Source organism: Hemiscyllium ocellatum, chromosome 36, assembly GCF_020745735.1.
Source record: "Hemiscyllium ocellatum isolate sHemOce1 chromosome 36, sHemOce1.pat.X.cur, whole genome shotgun sequence".
NCBI lineage: Eukaryota > Metazoa > Chordata > Chondrichthyes > Orectolobiformes > Hemiscylliidae > Hemiscyllium > Hemiscyllium ocellatum.
Window position 1 is genome coordinate 45,477,629 of NC_083436.1, and position 17,332 is coordinate 45,494,960.

The following is a 17,332-nucleotide window of genomic DNA, read 5'->3' on the forward strand; positions in this document are numbered from 1 at the left end:
ATAACAAAGACTTGTGTTTTCGTCACATATCCTGCGAAAAGTGTAGAACAATTAAATTGTCCAGTCAGTATCCAGCATATTCTCATTTCTTAAGCAGAATAAGACTGTAATAATATTTCATTTCATAATTCAATTTTGAACGGTTAATTGTGTGTGTGTGTATAAGATTGGGAAGGTTCATCTGGTTTGCCTCATGTTTTCGCGCTGACCGTTCTACTGGACTCTATTTTTGTAGCGTTGACAATAGTGAAACCTATCCTGCGACCAATAGAAAATCTGATACTTGCCCGCAAATATTCCCGCCGCAGAAATCTAATTTCTGAAATTTTGGAAACAGCAGTTTGCAAATACTCCATCAGATTTAACGTCGACGTTTCAAACAGCCTTCGGCGCCTCATCAATTAGTTTTTTCACGGTCTTCGGGACTGAGAGATTTGCCAAGAATAAAAAGCAGCAAAACCACAGCCACCCCCCGAACTTTCAGCTTTTCGTTTTACTTTTACGCAGGAAACAACAGGTTGCTGTAGAAACTAAAAATACGCCTAATCGCCGCGAGCTGCTTTAGAGAATGATGCTATTGGCTTGTAGTCACAGATCAGGAAGTGTCAGTACACAATTTTTTTACACATAAACTGGACGGACAATGTTGTATTCTTTACTCAGTGCTGGGTCGTAGCCAGGTATCAGACGAGGCTAGCAGCGAGATCTTTGCGCCGTTAACATGAGGAGCTCAGGTAGGAGCGGGGTTACTGAATCGTTCTCCGGCTCTCTTGTTTGATGAATTGTCCTTACTGAGTAACCAGGATAATTTCTCACTCCGAACGCAGCTGATATTCGATTGTACAACTGCATGTCAGATAGTTCGATACTGTTTAAGTGAAGAATTGTATCATGATGCAAAATGACACTTTTAATTTTATAGATAATGGGTTTTTACACTGATTGCTAAGAGAAAGAAAATAACTTCATTTAATTTCTCCCGGATTTTATGCAGTAAATTGTGTGTCCGACCACGTTTGAAAAGAAAATGAATCGCTAATGTTGTTTGATGGGATTCCTAAATACAACTAACATACATTCTGATGGTGCTTTTGAAATTACTTTTGAAGTTCTGTCGTCACCAACATCTTTAGTCAAGAGAGATGTTTTTCTTAGGGGGGACATTCTCAACATACAGACGGAGACCAAGAATATTGCTGTCTCAACTGTGGACAAGTTCAAACTGAACGAGCATCAATATGCAAGATAATTAAAACGATCAGAAAGTGATAGCTACAATGTGTTGAAGTTGAAACCCATAAGAGTGGTCTGGTCCGTATAGGTGCTGTAAAGTTCTATGCAACGCTTAAGACCTCATCCAAGCTTATGTTTCCATTAGGGCACTGAGCAATGATCTTTGTGTCTGCCAGTATATTTGAGTGAGAGTTTTAGTTACCTAGAGTGTTCTATAACTTTTGTGATTTGGCTTAGTGTATATTACATTGATTAATGGTCATACAGCACAGAAACAGACCCTTCAGTTAATCTTATCCTTGCCAACCAGATATCCTAAACTAATCTCGTCCCATTTGCCAGCATTTGGCCTATATCCCTCTAAACCCTTCCTATTCATGTATCCATCCACATGCCATTTAAATTTTGTATTATGCCAACCTCTTCTGGTAGCTCATTCCCCTACACACACCACCCTCTGCAAGAATAAGTCTCTTTTTTAAAAAAAAAGGCTTTCCCCCTCACCTTAAACCTATGGCGTATAGTTTTGGACTCTCCACCCTAGGGAAAAGACCTTGGCAATTTACCTTATCCATCCCCCTCATGATTTTGTAAACCTCTATAAAGGACACCCTCAGCCTCCTCCATTCCAGGGGGAAAAAAGCCCCAGCATATTCAGAATCTCTCTATAGCTCCAAACCAGCAAGCTCCTTGTAAATCTTTTCTGAACCCTTTCTTTGTTTTAGTTATACTGTCGTTTTAAAGAAAATTTTTCCCTCATTGATTTGCAAACACTCCCAGGCCAGGTTGCACATCTCAATAATTAAAGAGCAATTTCACAGATGAAACTCTTCATTTAATCTTTCAGTATGAGTGAACAGCAGATTTGATAGACATATTCAAAATCATGAGGCATCTAGACAAGGATAAAAACTCAGCATTAGTGAAAGGATTGAATGCCACAAGGTATAGATTTGCAGTCATTGATGAAAGAAACAGAGGCAAGTGACAAAAAAAAAGTTTTCATGCAGTGTAAAGTTAAGATGCGGAATGCAATGCCTGGCAGAATGGTGAAGGCAGGTTCGTTCAAAGCTTGTGAAACTGATTTGGATCATTATCTAAAAAGGAAATATTTGCAGAGTGATAGGAAAAATCAAGGGAGCGGCACCAAGTCAATTGCTTCTTCAATGGCTAGCACAGGCATAGTGGATGAAATGGCCAGCTCCTAATACCATTGTGATTTTAACAGGGGACCCCTAGCCACTGCACTTTGGAGTTCCATCAATGTCAAGTTCTGACAGATGTAATGTCCAGAGGGCAAGAAGAGACAGATTTTTTATTTGAAAGTTTACAACCTGATTATTGCTGGAAAGAAAAAAATACGTTTTGGCAAAGCTTTTCATGTGCTCCCAGGATATTTAACAAGAAATACTCATATAAAGGGAAAATAACATTTATACTTTTTTAAGAAATGAGTGCTGATCAGTTGGCAAATGGATACTGATAGAATCTGTCTCTGATTGTCATGTCTCAGCTTTCTGATCTTTGGAAGAAAACTTGTGCTTCACGTGTGAAGTGCAAGAATTTCCAGCCGACAACTCATCCACCTTCACCATTAATGCACCTGTGTGTGAGCTTCTATAAAATGGACATCTGTGCACAGCTGACAGAAAGAACCTCAAGACTAGACATTTGCTCACTGGACTCTCTAATCCATGTGAACTGATTATGATAGCTTTGACTTTGAGAGTTTGAACTTTTAACTTCCCTTTCATTTCTCTTTTTTTGTTTCTTTTAATTATTTATGTGTGTCACAAGCTATTTCCTTGAATTCAGTCATAAGTGCTACTTTATTTTATCCTAAAGGATTTATTATGGATCACTGTTAAATTGGATTTCCTGACTAGATTTGGATAAATATGTCTTTGTTTTTAATGTTGAGAAGGAAAGTAAGAGAAGAAAATTTAAAGCCAACTCTTCTTATGGACAGAAGAGAACAATATAAATGATTCAATTCACCCCTTTTGTCTGTAATACAGAATATATCAATAACTGCCACATCACTAACTTTAAGAATTAGTTATTTCTCAAAATAGCTTTTGCCATCTACCACTGATGTCATTGACTGAATTTAAAGTCTTCTAGGAGAAAGTAAGGACTGCAGATGCTGGAGATCAGAGCTGAAAATGTGTTGCTGGAAAAGCGCAGCAGGTCAGGCAGCATCCTGCTCCTTGGATGCTGCCTGACCTGCTGCACTTTTCCAGCAACACATTTTCAGCTCTGAATTTAAAGTCTGTCGTGCAATTAAGTACTGAACAAAGAAACACTCCTTAGTGTTCACATGATATAATTTTAGTTTTACTGAGTAATTTAAGTTTTTATGTGAATAAAAGACACATTTTTTCCATTATGCCAAGTATCAGTAATTGTGCAGCAATCATTGAGAATAAGTATCAGTTGGTTCAATTGGTAGCACTGTTATCTTTGAATCAGACGATTGTGGTTCAGCTATGAAGAGCACTTTGTAAGCAGCTTCCTTTCTGATTAAATACTCAATAGATATCATTAGATGGTTGTAAAAGATCCTGTAGCAATGTCTGCAGAAACACAAGAAGCCATTATCTACCCCTACCTGAAAATGTAGGCAAGGCTGTGGTTAAACCAACCACCCCCTAGTTATAGATCCTCCAACTGACCTCTTGGCAATGGAGTACTATCTCCGTACAGATCTTGCAACAGTACAGCACACCCTCAGTACCGACCATCCACCAGTGTAGTCCTAGTTTAGTATTAACAATCTGACAGTGCAGCACTCCCTTGGTACTGACCCTTCAACACTGCAGTGCTACCTTAGTACTGCCCTTCTGTCAGTGAAATGCTCCCTTCATACTGACCCTCTAACAGTGCAGCTCTGCATCAGTACTGATGCTTCAACAGTGCAGCATTCCCTCCATGTTAACCCTCTGACAATGCAGTGCTCCCTCAGTACTGACCCCCCCCCCTCCCAATAATGCAGTACTCCTTCATTGCTGAGCCTCTGACTGTGTGGTGCTCCATTACTACTGATCCTCCAACAATGTGGCAATTCCCTAACATTGACCCTCCAAAAGTGCAGCATTCCATTATATTGACCCTCTGACTGTGTAGGTTCCATGGTTCTATAGCTTGACTTGGGTTTATGGTCAAGTCTCTAGGGTGGGATTTGACCATGACCTTTTGACATAGTAGGCAGAATGACACCAACTGAATCACAGTCGACACTGATGAGAGAAACTCTTTTCATGAGTAAATTGCCAAGTATGAAACTGTGGTCCTGATTAGGGAGCTTATAGTGAAGGACCCTGAGGGGGCAGTGACCATAATATGATAGGATTCACCTGCAATTTGAGAGGGAGAAGCTTGTATCAGACGTAATGATATTGCAGTCAAGTAAAGGTAACTATAAAGACATGAGGGAGGCCTTGATTGGAAGGGCAGCCAAGCAGCAAAGATGGTGGAGCAGCAATGGTAGGAGTTTCCATGGGTAATTTAGGAGGCAGAGTGGAACTGCATCCCACGGAAAAAAGAAACATACTAAGGGGAGTATGAAGCAACCGTGGCTCACAAAGGAAGTCAAGGATATACAAAAGCATACGTTGTGAAGATCAGTGGGAAGCCTGAGAATTTGGAAACCTTAAAAAGCCAACAGAGGAGAACTGAAAAAGCAATAATGTGGGTGATTGAAATATGAAGTTAAACATAACTAATAATATAAAATAAGATTGTAAGAATATAAAAGGTAAGAGAGAGACAAGAATGGACATTGCATCACTGGAAAATAAGGCTGGAGAAGTAGCAAGGGGGAACAAAGAAATGTGGAGGATTTGAATAAATACTTTGTATCAGTTTTCACAATGCAAAGTACTAGCATTGTTGAAGGATTGACTGACTGGCAGAAGGCAGAGAGTGGGCATAAAGGAGTCTTTTCAGGATGGTAACCAGTGACTAGTGGAATTCTCAGGCGTTAGCATTGGGAATGCAGCTATTCATTTTATACATTGATGATCTGGATGAAGGAACTGAGGGCATTGACACTGAGCTTTCAGATGACACAAAGATAGGTGGAGGAACAGGTGGTGCTCAAGTGACGAGCAGGCTGCATCATGCCTGATGAAGGGCTCATGCTCGAAACGTCGAATTCCCTATTCCTGAGATGCTGCCTGGCCTGCTGTGCTTTAACCAGCAACACATTTTCAGCTGTGATCTCCAGCATCTGCAGACCTCATTTTTTACTCGAAGATTCATTTCAAGAGGGCTAGAATACAACAGCACTATGGCAGATGTGGGTACTGCTGATGCTGGAGATTAGAGTCAAGATAAGAGTGTTGCTGGAAAAGCACAGCAGGTCAGGCAGTGTCCAAGGAGCAGGAAAAATTGACGATTTGGACAAAAGCCCTTCAGAAAGGCTTCGGATGCTGCCTGACCTGCTGTGCTTGTCCATCACCAGTCTAATCTTGACTCCAACAGCAGTATGTATTGCTGAGGCTGTATAAGGCCCTGGCCAGACTGCAATTTGAATATTATGAGCAGTTTTTGGCCCTGTATCTAAGGAAAGATGTGCTGGCTTTGGATGGGGTGGAGGGTGACTTACAAGAATGATCCCAGAGATGAAAGAATTGTTATAGGAGGAGCAGTTGAGGACTCTTGGTCTGTACTTAATAGAGTTCAGAAGAATGAGGGGGGTGAATTGATTGAAATTTACAGAATACCGAGAGACCTAGACACAGTGGATGTGGAGTAGATGTTTCCACTAGGAAGAGAGGCTAGGACCTGACAGCACAGCTTCAGAGTGAAGGGAGGATCCTTTTGAGCTGAGATTAGCAGGAATTTATTCAGCCAGAGGGTGGTGAATCTGCGGAAATCATCGCTGCAGATGGCTATGGAGGTCAAGTCAATGAGTATATTTTAAGACTGAGATTGATAGGGTCTTGGTTGGTAAAGGGATCAAGGGTTAAGGGGAGAAGGCAGGAGAATGGGGTTGAGAAACATATCAGCTGTGATTGAATGGCAGAGCAGATTTGATGGGCCAGATGGCCTAATTCTGCTCCTATATCTTATGGTCTGTTTGCAAAAGAGTATTATTTAATACCATCATTAAACTGTGCTTACTTTTTTCTATTAAAGAGGCCTCGAACAGAGACCTAGTAATCCTGTATGAAGAGGAAGCAGAAGAGTGGAGTGCATATTTGAAACATATTTTCCTGGAGCAATTAAATCCACAAAGTATCCACTGCTTTAAAGTTGGATGTCCCAATGATCTGAAAGTTGCAACTTCTAATCTGACCGCCTACAGATGCAAATTCCTGGTGCTCACTCCTGGTTTCCTAACTGCACTGACGACCCCAACGAGAATCCACCTCAGTAAGATTTTGCAAACTTCTGATGAAGTGGTGTTGTTGCTCTGCGGAGTACCAAATTCTGATGAATTCTACAAGCTACTGTCTGTACCAAGAGGGATCTGTGAGCTCTCGAGCATTCAGAATGCTCAAGACTATCTGTCTGCTGTCATCAGCATCCTCAGTTCAGGTGAAGTCATGAAGTTTTTGGAATTTTGATTTAAGTATTTATATGTGATATTTTCTCAATTGTTACGCCAATATTGCCCTGTATGCTAATTTTAGACTTTAAAGAAAAGTAGCAAATGTTTAACAAAGAAGGATAATATGAATGGACGTTTTGTTTTATTCATTTGTGGGAAGTGAGTGTCACTGGCTGGTCAGCAATTATTGCCCATCCCTAGGTGCCCTTGAAAAGGTGGGGGTGAGCTGCTTTCTTGAATCGCTACTGTCCACCTGCTGTGGTTTGACCTACAATATCATTAAGGAGGAATTCTAAAATTTTGATCCAGCAACAGTGAAGGAATGGTGATATATTTCCAACTCAGGATAGTTAATGGCTGGGGGGGAATTGCAAATGGTGGTGTTCCCATGTATCTGCGGCCCTTATCATTCTAGATGAAAGTGTTTGTGGAAGGTGCTGTCTGAGGATTTTTGGTGAATTTCTGCAGTGCATCTTGTAGATGGTACACACTGCTGCTACTGAGCATCAGTGGCGGAGGGATTGGATGTTTGTGGATGTGGTACTAATGAAGCAGACTGCTTTGTCCTGGATATATTAATGATGTTGATGAAGGGACTAGAGGCATTCTAGCGAAGTTTGCCAATGATACGAAGTTAGGCAGACAGGCAGGTAGTTCTGAGGAGGTGGGGAGGCTGCAGAAAGATTTAGACAGTTTAGGAGAGGGGTCCAAGAAATGGCTGATGAAATTCAATGTGAGTAAATGTGAGGTCTTGCATTTTGGAAAAAAGAATACAGGCATGGACTATTTTCTAAACAGTGAGAAAATTCATAAAGTCGAAATACAAAGGAATCTAGGAGTGCTGGTACAGGATTCTCTAAAGGTTGACTTGCAGATTGAGTCCATGGTTAAGAAAGCAACTGTAATATTGTCATTTATCTCACGAGGGTTGGAATGTAAAAGCAGCAGTGTGCTACTGAGACTTCATAAAGCTGTGGTTAGGCCTCATTTAGAAGACTGTGTCCAAATTTGTGCCCCAAACCTCAGGCAAAACGTACTGGCACTAGAGCATGTCCAGCGGAGATTCACATGGAGGATCCCTGGAATGGTAGGTCTAACATATGGTGAACACCTGACGATCCTGGGATTGTATTCATTAAAATTTTGAAGGTTGAGGGAAAACCTAATAGAAACTTACAAGGTAATGCTTAGAAAGGATGGACGCTGGGAATTTGTTTCCATCAGGTGGGGATACTAGGGCACAGCCTTAGAATTAGAGGGGGTCAATTTAGAACGGAAATGAGGAGACATTTCTTCAGCCAGAGAGTGGTGGGCCTGTGGAATTCATTGCCATGGAGTGTAGTGGAGGTCGAGACGTTAAATGCCTTCAAAGCAGAGATTGATAAATTCTTGATCTCGCAAAGAATTAAGGGATATGGGGAGAGTGCGGGTAAGTGGCATTGAAATGCCCATCAGCCATGATTGAATGGTGGAGTGGACTCAATGGGCTGAATGGCCTTACTTCCACTCCTATGTCTTGTGGTCTTGTGGATATTGTTAAATGTATTGAGTCCAAATAGTTCCACAGATGTAGAGGAAAGGATAGCAAAGATGATCCTGGGTAGGAATGAGAGTAACAGGGTAGTTGTTATCGGGTCTTTAACTTACCAAATATTGACCGGGAATACTATAGTTTGAGTACTTTAGATGGGGCAGTTTTAGTCCAACCTGTGGAGGAGGGTTTCCTGGCACAATATGTAGACAGGCCAACAGAAGGCGAGGCTGCATTAGATTTGGTACTGCGTAATGAACACGTCCAGGTGTTAGATTTGGAGCTAGGTGAGCACTTTGGTGATAGTGACCACAATTCAGTTATGTCTACTTTTAGCAATAAGAAGGGATAGGTATATACCACAGAACAAGAGTTAAGGCTGGAGGAAAGGTAATTATGATGCAGTTAGGCAAGATTTAGGATGCATAGGATGGGGAAGGAAACTGCAGGGGATGTGCACAATTGAAATGTGGACGTTATCCAAGGAACAGCTACTGTGTCCTTGTTAAGTATGTACCTGTCGAGCAGGGAGGAAGTTGTCGAGTGAGGGAGCCATTGTTTATTAAAAGAATTGAATATCTTGTCAGGAGGAAGAAGAAGGCTTATGTTAGGATGAGATACGAAGGCTCAGTTAGGGCACTTGAAAGTTACAAGTTAGCCAGGAAGGACCTAAATTGGGTAACTATTACAAACAACTGGTACAGGCATAATTGGATGAATGGCATCCTTCTATGTTCTTTCATTCTGACACTCGGTACTGTTTCAGAAACATTGTAAAACTACAGGACTTAACAGAACAAGAGCCTTTTTGGTACATCACAGATGTGCTAACTCTTTGCAAATGTGATTTGGAAACTAATTCCACTTTTCTGCTCTTTACCAAATCCCTGAATCTTCCTCCACTTCAAATAATCATCCACCTTTTCCTCAAAACTTTTAAGACTCTACACATGTACTGTTCTTTGTGCAAAACTGAGTGCTGTATTAACGCTCTGCACTGTCATTTACCCCGACTCCAAACTCCGCTCTCATTTCCATCACTGGCAGTGTAAATAGTGATTCCTCCTTAAGAATGTCTGCAGTCAGACAGCTCAGGAACAGTCCGTCCCCTGAGCCTAACTTAGAATACACAAAAGTATCCAGTGTGCATAAAAAAAAACAGGCCATTTAGCCCAACCAATCAGTGTTGGTGTTTATGCTCCAAATATCTTTCATGGCTCAATGTCAACTCTCGTTGGGTGACACTGTGAATTGACTTGTCACATTTTGCAGCATTAAGGGTACAAGCCAAGTGTCATCTATGGCATCTCTGCTCATTTTCATAAGTAAATCTTGAATTTGCATGATTGAGTGAACCTTTGCTGCGAAATACCTAATTAAACATGAGCATGACTAGGAAGTAAAACAAAAATACTGGAAATCATCTAACTGAAACACTAACTTTGTCCACAGGCTTCCTAACCTGCCAAGCATTTGCAGCATTTTGTTTTTATTTCCAATTTCCAGTATTCACATTGTTTTCCTTTTTTGCAGGAGTTCACCAGAAACCCTTTTGCGTGTATGGGTGATTGACTCCAAGTGCACGCTTCTGAATTTTTAGATGGACTTCAAAATCTTATTTTGATATGTTGCTGATATAAAGCAGCACGTTGGATAATGAAATACATAAGTGAATAGATGAGGTTTTTGGCAGTGAGATAATTCTTGTTGGTCTAAAAGCCAAAATATAAATAACATGAATCTTCATCACAATTTTATTAGAACTTAGTGACCAACTAACCTAACTCTGTCCTTGGGTTACACAGTAAGGATTTAGTCTGTCACAGATGTGCCAGTGAGAGACACTCATTAAACACTGGAGAGACCAATATTATATCTCATCTCAGGTAGAAAAGAAACCAAGCCCATTCCTTGAACACTGTCCCCAACTCTGAGCATCAAGAATTGATCCTCTCAACTGCTGATCAAATTTATCACTTTTAAAGAAAAGCCAATAGTGGAGTTTCAGTTTGTGGAGTTGTAGGTACTGTCTGTCTTCATGCCACGCCCACCATCGTGGACAATGCGGAATGTATTAAGGGGATAGAAGAGGGGAGAAAACAATAACCTGTTGTAAACAAACCTTCCTCATTCCTGAGTTCTTATCATTACTATGGTTACCGATGTTACTATGAGGATCGACACAGCGGAAAAAAAGTCTTCAGGGTTGTATTTATGGTTTAGGTGATTAATGAAAATCATATTTTGAGCACAATCTCCTGAAACCCAAGGTCAAGCACCAAAAGTTTCTTTAATGTGCAGAACCACAATCAAAACCAGACCCAGATACTCCTCATCGTTTGCCTAAATAAAAGCAGAATAGGGCAGATACTGGAAATATGATATAGAGAAACTCAATAGGTCTGGCAGAACCTATAGCGAAAGAAACTGAGGACAGAATCTTGTAGGGGTCTGAGTGATGAAGACTATTGTGAAATTTATGGCAGATTTAGACAAGAAATCTGGTGAGACTGATGGAGACATTGGCAACATTTTGCTTTTGACAAATGGTGTGGCAAGTATGATAAAATGTGGTCCGAATTGGATCACAGACTTTTGGGGATTGTGTAGGTAATTAATGAGGTGAGTTTGGTAAGAAACAGTGAGAAAACTTGTTAGATCTTGCAGCAGAAATCCCTCCAGTTAAAAACTCAATACAGCTCTGATTTAGCCAAAAAAACGTGAGATTCAGCCCAGAGTTAATGTTTCAGATCAGAAAGTCTGCAAATCTGAAGAAGAGTTTTATCAGACTTGAAAGTGTCAGTCTGTTTCTCACTCTGTTCTTATTCCAAAATCTGCCTTCATTCTGATTGAGCCATTCATCTTCGGAACGTACGTCTTGATTTGCAAAGCTCGATCTGGAGAAAATTACAAAGTAAGTTTATTTGGATGGCATGGACTACGAATTGTCCCCTTGACTTTAGCAGAAGAGAAATTTAGAATATAGAACAGTACAGCACAGTGCAAGCCCTTTGGTCTTTGATGTTGTGCTGACTTTTTATCCTCCTATAAGATCAAACTAACCTACATACCCGACATTTTACTATTAACCATGTGCCTATTCATGAGTCTCTTAAATGTTCCTAATATATCTGACTCTACTGCCACTGCTGCAATGCATTCCACACAGCCACCACTGTGTATAAAGAACCTACCTCTGACATCCACCCTAAACCTTCTTCTAATCACCTTAAAGTTATGTCCCCTTGTGCTAGTCATTTCTGCCCTGGGAAAATATCTCTGGCTATCTATGTTCATAGATCTTTGAAAGTTGCCACTCAGGTGGATTGAGCTTGTAAGAAGGCCAATGGTGTATTAGCGTTCATTAGCAGAGGGATTGAATTCAAGAGTCGTGAGGTGATGTTGCAGCTGTACAGGACCTTGGTAAGGCCACATTTGGAGTACTGTAAGCAGTTCTGGTCACCTCATTTTAAGAAAAATGTGGAAGCTTTGGAGAGGGTGCAGAGGAGATTTACCAGGCTGTTGCCTGGAATGGAGAATAGATCGTACGAGGATAGGTTGAGAGTGCTAGGCCTTTTCTCATTGGAACTGCGAAGGATGAGGGGTAACTTGATAGAGGTTTATAAGATGATCAGGAGAATAGATAGAGTGGCTAGTCAGAGACTTTTTCCCCGTGTACAACAGAGTGTTACAAGGGGACATAAATTTAAGGTGAAGGGTGGAAGGTATAGGGGGGATGTCAGGGGTAGATTCTTTACCCAGAGAGTGGTGTGGGCATGGAATGCGCTGCCTGTGGGAGTGGCAGAGTCAGAATCATTGGTGACCTTTAAGCGGAAATTGGATAGGTACATGGATAGGTGCTTAATCTAGGACAAATGTTCGGCACAACATCGTGGGCCGAAGGACCTGTTCTGTGCTGTATCGTTCTATGTTCTATCCACTCTATCTATACCTTAAAAACAGAAGGAGGCAAGTCAGCCTCTCAAAAATGTTCCTTTATTCACTTAGACTATGGCTGAACTGTATCTTCAGTCCCAGTACCTGACTAGTTTCTCTATTGATGTTAAATGGATCAAATAAATTACACTTAATCTTTGAACAACTTAGGTAATAGGAACAATAGAAGAATGTTTGACCCACTGAATCTGCTCTGTTATTCAATACCATCAGGTCTGATCATCGGCCAACTCCCTACTTTCCTTGATTCCCTGAAGGATCAAAAATCTGTCTGTCTCAGCCTTAAATGCATTTCCAAAGATTCACAGCCCTTTTCAGTGAAAACATTTTTCCTCCTTTCAGTCTGAAAATGTTTGGCTGCTTGATCCAACCTGAAAACAGAAAAATGAGAAGGTCCTCCCACAGAAAAAAAAATACATTGGTAAAGCAATCTTTGTGACTTTAGGATGTCCCACATAGTATTTTCAAAGTCAACTTAATGCTTTAGGAAAGATGACAGCCAACCTGCACACAGAAATAGTTCACAGAGGCTGATAAGTCATTTGTTTGCTTAGTTATTGTTGAGGAATAGATGTCAGGCAAAACTCTTCTGTTCCTCTTTGAAGTTTTTTTTATGAAACATTAAATTAACCTCTGATGTAAGGTGCCGCAAAATAACATCTGAAACATTGCAGTCCTCCTTCAAAGTTAACCCTCCGACGGTGCGGCACGTCTTCACTAGGGTGTTGGTTAGCTCAATTGGCTGGCGGGCCAGTTTGCAATGTATAGTGATGCCAGCAGCATGGGTTCCATTTCCACTCTGGCTGAGATTACCATGAAGGGCTCTCCTTCTCAATCTCTCCCTTTGCCTAAAGCATGGTCACCCTCCGGTTAACCTACCACCAGTCATCTCTGTTTAATGTGAGAACATCCCCTACAGTGTGATAAGATTATGGTGACTTTACCTTTTATGACCATGGTAATTACCTGCTGACTGCGAGGTGCTTTCTGATGTTACACTCAAACCCCAGACAAGGTTGTCCGGAAGATACAAAATATGGGGAAATAGACGGTGACATCTTGAAAAAATGTCCATATGACAGAGGAAGAGGGGCTGGATGTATTAAAACGCATCAAGATGGATAAATCCCAGGACCCGATCAAGTGTGCCCTACAACTCTGTGGGAAGCTAGGGAAGTAATTACTGGGCCCATTGCTGAGATTTTTGGATCATCAACAGTGACCGGTGAGGTGCCGGAAAACTGGAGGTTGGTGCCACTATTTAAGAAAGGTGGTCAGGAAAAGCCAGGGAACTACTGACTGGTGAGCCTGACCATGATGGTGGGCAAGTTATTGGAGGGAATCCTGAGGGACAGGATTTACATGTATTTGGATAGGCAAGGACTGATTAGGGATAGTCAACATGGCTTTGTGTGTGGGAAATCATGTCTCACAAACTTAATTGAGCTTTTTTAAGAAGTAACAAAGAAGATTAATGAGGGAAGAGCGTTGGACATGATCTATATGGACTTCAGCAAGGCATTTGACAAGGTTTCTCATGGTAGACTGGTTAGCAAGGTTAGATCACATGGAATACAGGGAGAACTAACCACTTGGTTACAGAACTGGCTCGAAGGTAAAAGCGAGGGTGGTGGTGGAAGGTTGCTTTTCAGATTGGAAGCCTGTGACCAGTGGAGTGCCACAAGGATTAGTGGTGGGTCCACTGCTTCTCATCAGTTATATAAACATAGAAGGTATAGTTTGCAGATGACACCAAAATTGGAGATGTAGTGGATAGCGAAGAAGGTTACCTTCGAGTACAATGGGACCTTGATCAGATGGGCCGATGGGCAAGGATTGGCAGATGGAGTTTAATTTAGATATATGTGAGGTGCTGCATTTAGGAAAGGCAAATCAGGGCAGGATTTATACACTTAATGGTAAGGTGCTGGTGATGTTGCTGAACATAATTCAACACTTATCCCCTCCGGACTGATTACTAAACTTGGTGTTCTTGAACTAAGCCCCACTTTCTGCAACTGGATCCTCAGTTTCCTGACCCATATGCTACAATCTGTGAAGATTGGGGACAATACTTCATCGTCACTAGCACTCGTACTCAGCACCCTACTGTACGCACAGTATACCCATAACTCTGTCGCCAAATACCAGACTAATGCCATTTACAAGTTCACTGATGACACCATCATAGTCGTTTGAATCTCAGATAGCGATGAAACAGACTACAGACAGGCAGTGGAAGACTTGGAAAAATGGTGCACTGAGAACAACTTAGCTCTCAATGCCGGCAAAACCAAGGAACTCATTATTGACTTTCGACGGGATGTTACTCATATCCCCCTACACATTAACAGCACAGAGGTGGAACAAGTGAAGAGTGTCAAGATCCTGGGAGTGATCATCTACAACCAGCTTTCTTGGACTCTTCATGTGGACTCACTGGTTACAAAGGCCCAACAACGTCTCTTCCTCAGGCAGCTGAGGAAATTTGGCATTACGGTGAGTACCCTTGCCAACCTTTTATAGATGCACGATCGACAGCATTCTATCTGGATGTATCACTACCTGGTATGGCAGAAGTCGGTACTGCAGATGCTGGAGATTAGTCAAGATTAGCATGGTACTGGAAAAGGAATGAGGGCTTTTGCCTGAAACATCAATTTTCCTGCTTCTTGAATGCTCCCTGACCTGCTGTACTTTTCCAGCACCACTCTAATCTTGACACTACTTGGTATGGCAACTGTGCCATTCAAGATCGGAGAGGGTTACAGAGTGGTGAGATTGGCCCAGACATTCACGAAGGCCAACTCCCCATCTGTAGAATCCATCTCCCAGGCCCGCTGTAAAGGAAAGGCTGCCAGCATTCTCAAAGATCCATCCCACCCTGGCAATGTTTTTTTTACAACCTCTACCATCAGGGAGAATGTACAGAAGGCTTAACACACGCATCAGCCGGTTTTGTAACAGTTTCTACTCCATTGTTGTTAGAATACTGAATGGACTCAAACTCTTAACATTCAGCTGTACCTGTGTTTTTGTTTTTCCTGCTGTTTACCCATCATTTACTCTCTATGCTACTTAACTATGTGATCTGCCTGTATTGCTCGCAAGACAAAGCTTTTCACTGTGCCTTGGTACATGCAACAATCAATTCAATTCAAACAAAGAGACCTTGGAGTGCAAGTTCATAGTTCCTTGAAAGTGGAGTCTCAGGTAGATAGGATAGTGAAGATGGTGTTTGGTATGCTTTCCTTTATCGGTCAGAGTATTGAGTACAGGAGTTGGGAGGTCATACTGCAGCTGTACAGGACATTGATTAGGCTACTTTTGGAATACTGCATCCAATTCTGGTCACCCTGCTATTGGAAAGATTATGTTAAACTTGAAAGAGTTCAGAAAAGATTTACAAGGAGGCTGTCCACATTGGAGGATTTGAGCTATAGGGAGAGGCTGAATAGGCATGGGCTGTTTTCCCTGGAGTGTCGGAGGCCGAGGGGGGTGACCTTATGGAGGTTTATGAAATCATGAGGGGCATGGATAGTGTAAATAGACAAGGTCTTTTCCCTTGGGTGAAGGAGTCCAGAACTAGAGGGCATAGGTTTAAGGTGAGAGGGGAAAGATTTAAAAGGGACCTAAGGGGCAGCTTTTTCACATAGACGGTGATATGGAATGAGCTGTCAGAGGAAGTAGTGGGGGGAGCTGGTACAATTACAGCATTTAAAAGGCATCTGGGTGCCTTTTAATAGGAAGGGTCTCGAGGGATATGGGCAAAGTGCAGGCAAATGGGACTAGATTAATTTAGGACATCAGGCTGGCATGGACAAGTTGGACTGAAGGGTCTGTTTCAGCTGTACAACTGCATGACTATGACTCCAGGTGGGATATCCAAAATTATTCTTCCTGGGTGTGAACTGTCTATCCATTTAATTTAAGTGCCCCTCCCCCACCCCCATTTAGCTGGTAGCTGTCAAGTTAGTTTGGAAACAGAGCCCTTCCTTTGACTGTCTTTCTCCCAGAACCAAATTATCTTCTATTTCAAAACGATCCAATTTGACAAGGCTATCTTGAGTTAGCAAAGGGTGAATTTATAAGTTACTAGTTACTTAACATGTTAAGAATGTGATTAATTAAGATGCAAATTAAGACACCAGTCCTAAAGGATAAAAGTTAAGCCAAACTAGTATACAGATCAGTCTCTGGATTGTTCTTCAAGAGCACATGGTTGACTGTTGCAATAGAGATTATTGTCTGCTTTAAATAAAAATCAAAAGAACTGCGGATGCTGTGAATCAGGAACAAAAACAGAAGCTGCTGGGAAATCTCAGCAAGTCTGGCAGCATCTGTGAAGAAAAATCAAAATTAACGTTTTGGGTCTAGTAGCAAAGAAAATGCCAGCTTATATGCAGAAGAAAGGATGTGGGTGGGTAAGGAGTAAACTATAGGTGGGGATAGAGCCCAAAGAGAGAGAAGAACAGTTGGACAGACAAAGGAGTCGATAACAATCTGGTTGAAAGAGTGAATAGCTGTTAATGAAGATTGTTAGTTATTGTATGATAGCAGACTGTGTATGTAGGGCCTAGGACATGGGGGAGTTCAGGCCTAAAATTATTAAATCCAATATGGAGCCCAGCGGGCTGCAGGGTCTCAAAGCGGAAATAGGATGTTGTTCTTCTGGCTTGCACTGAGTTCCACTGGAGTACTGCAGCAAGCCTGAGACAGAGATGTTAGCCAGGGAACAGGGTGGGGTGTTAAAGTGTCAGGCAACTGGAATCTCCAGGTCATTGTTTGCATTAACTATGATAGTTGAACAGTTGATTCTAGTTTTGTGTGTTGGTTAATTTTCTGCAGTGATGATTCTTTCAAATGTGATTGAATGCCATCATTCAGGATGTGAGAGAGAGAGAGAGAGAGAGAGATCTTTTGTTATCATTATTGCCTTTTTTCTGGCTGTTAGCTGATTTCTAGCACACTGAGTGAGACCGTGTCTTTACCTGCAGAACCAGAATGGATAAGGGATAGTTCTTCATATGTTCAGGCTAGTGCTCAGACTGATA

At 41.5% G+C, this 17,332-nt stretch overlaps 1 protein-coding gene across 3 annotated transcripts in view; it reads left to right on the forward strand.

The window, feature by feature from the left end:
• Positions 1 to 645: 645 nt before the first annotated feature.
• The window catches only part of LOC132833370 (B-cell scaffold protein with ankyrin repeats-like), a 290,257-nt gene continuing 273,570 nt past the window's right edge, over positions 646 to 17,332 (forward strand). For 2 of the 3 annotated variants that reach the window (XM_060851590.1, XM_060851591.1), the window contains exons 1-2: positions 646 to 734; positions 6,376 to 6,777. In XM_060851590.1, coding sequence (XP_060707573.1) covers positions 722 to 734; positions 6,376 to 6,777 — 415 coding nt within the window. In that variant the 5' untranslated portion in view covers positions 646 to 721. The remainder of the gene's footprint in view (positions 735 to 6,375; positions 6,778 to 17,332) is intronic. The other variant, XM_060851592.1, reaches the window with a different exon arrangement.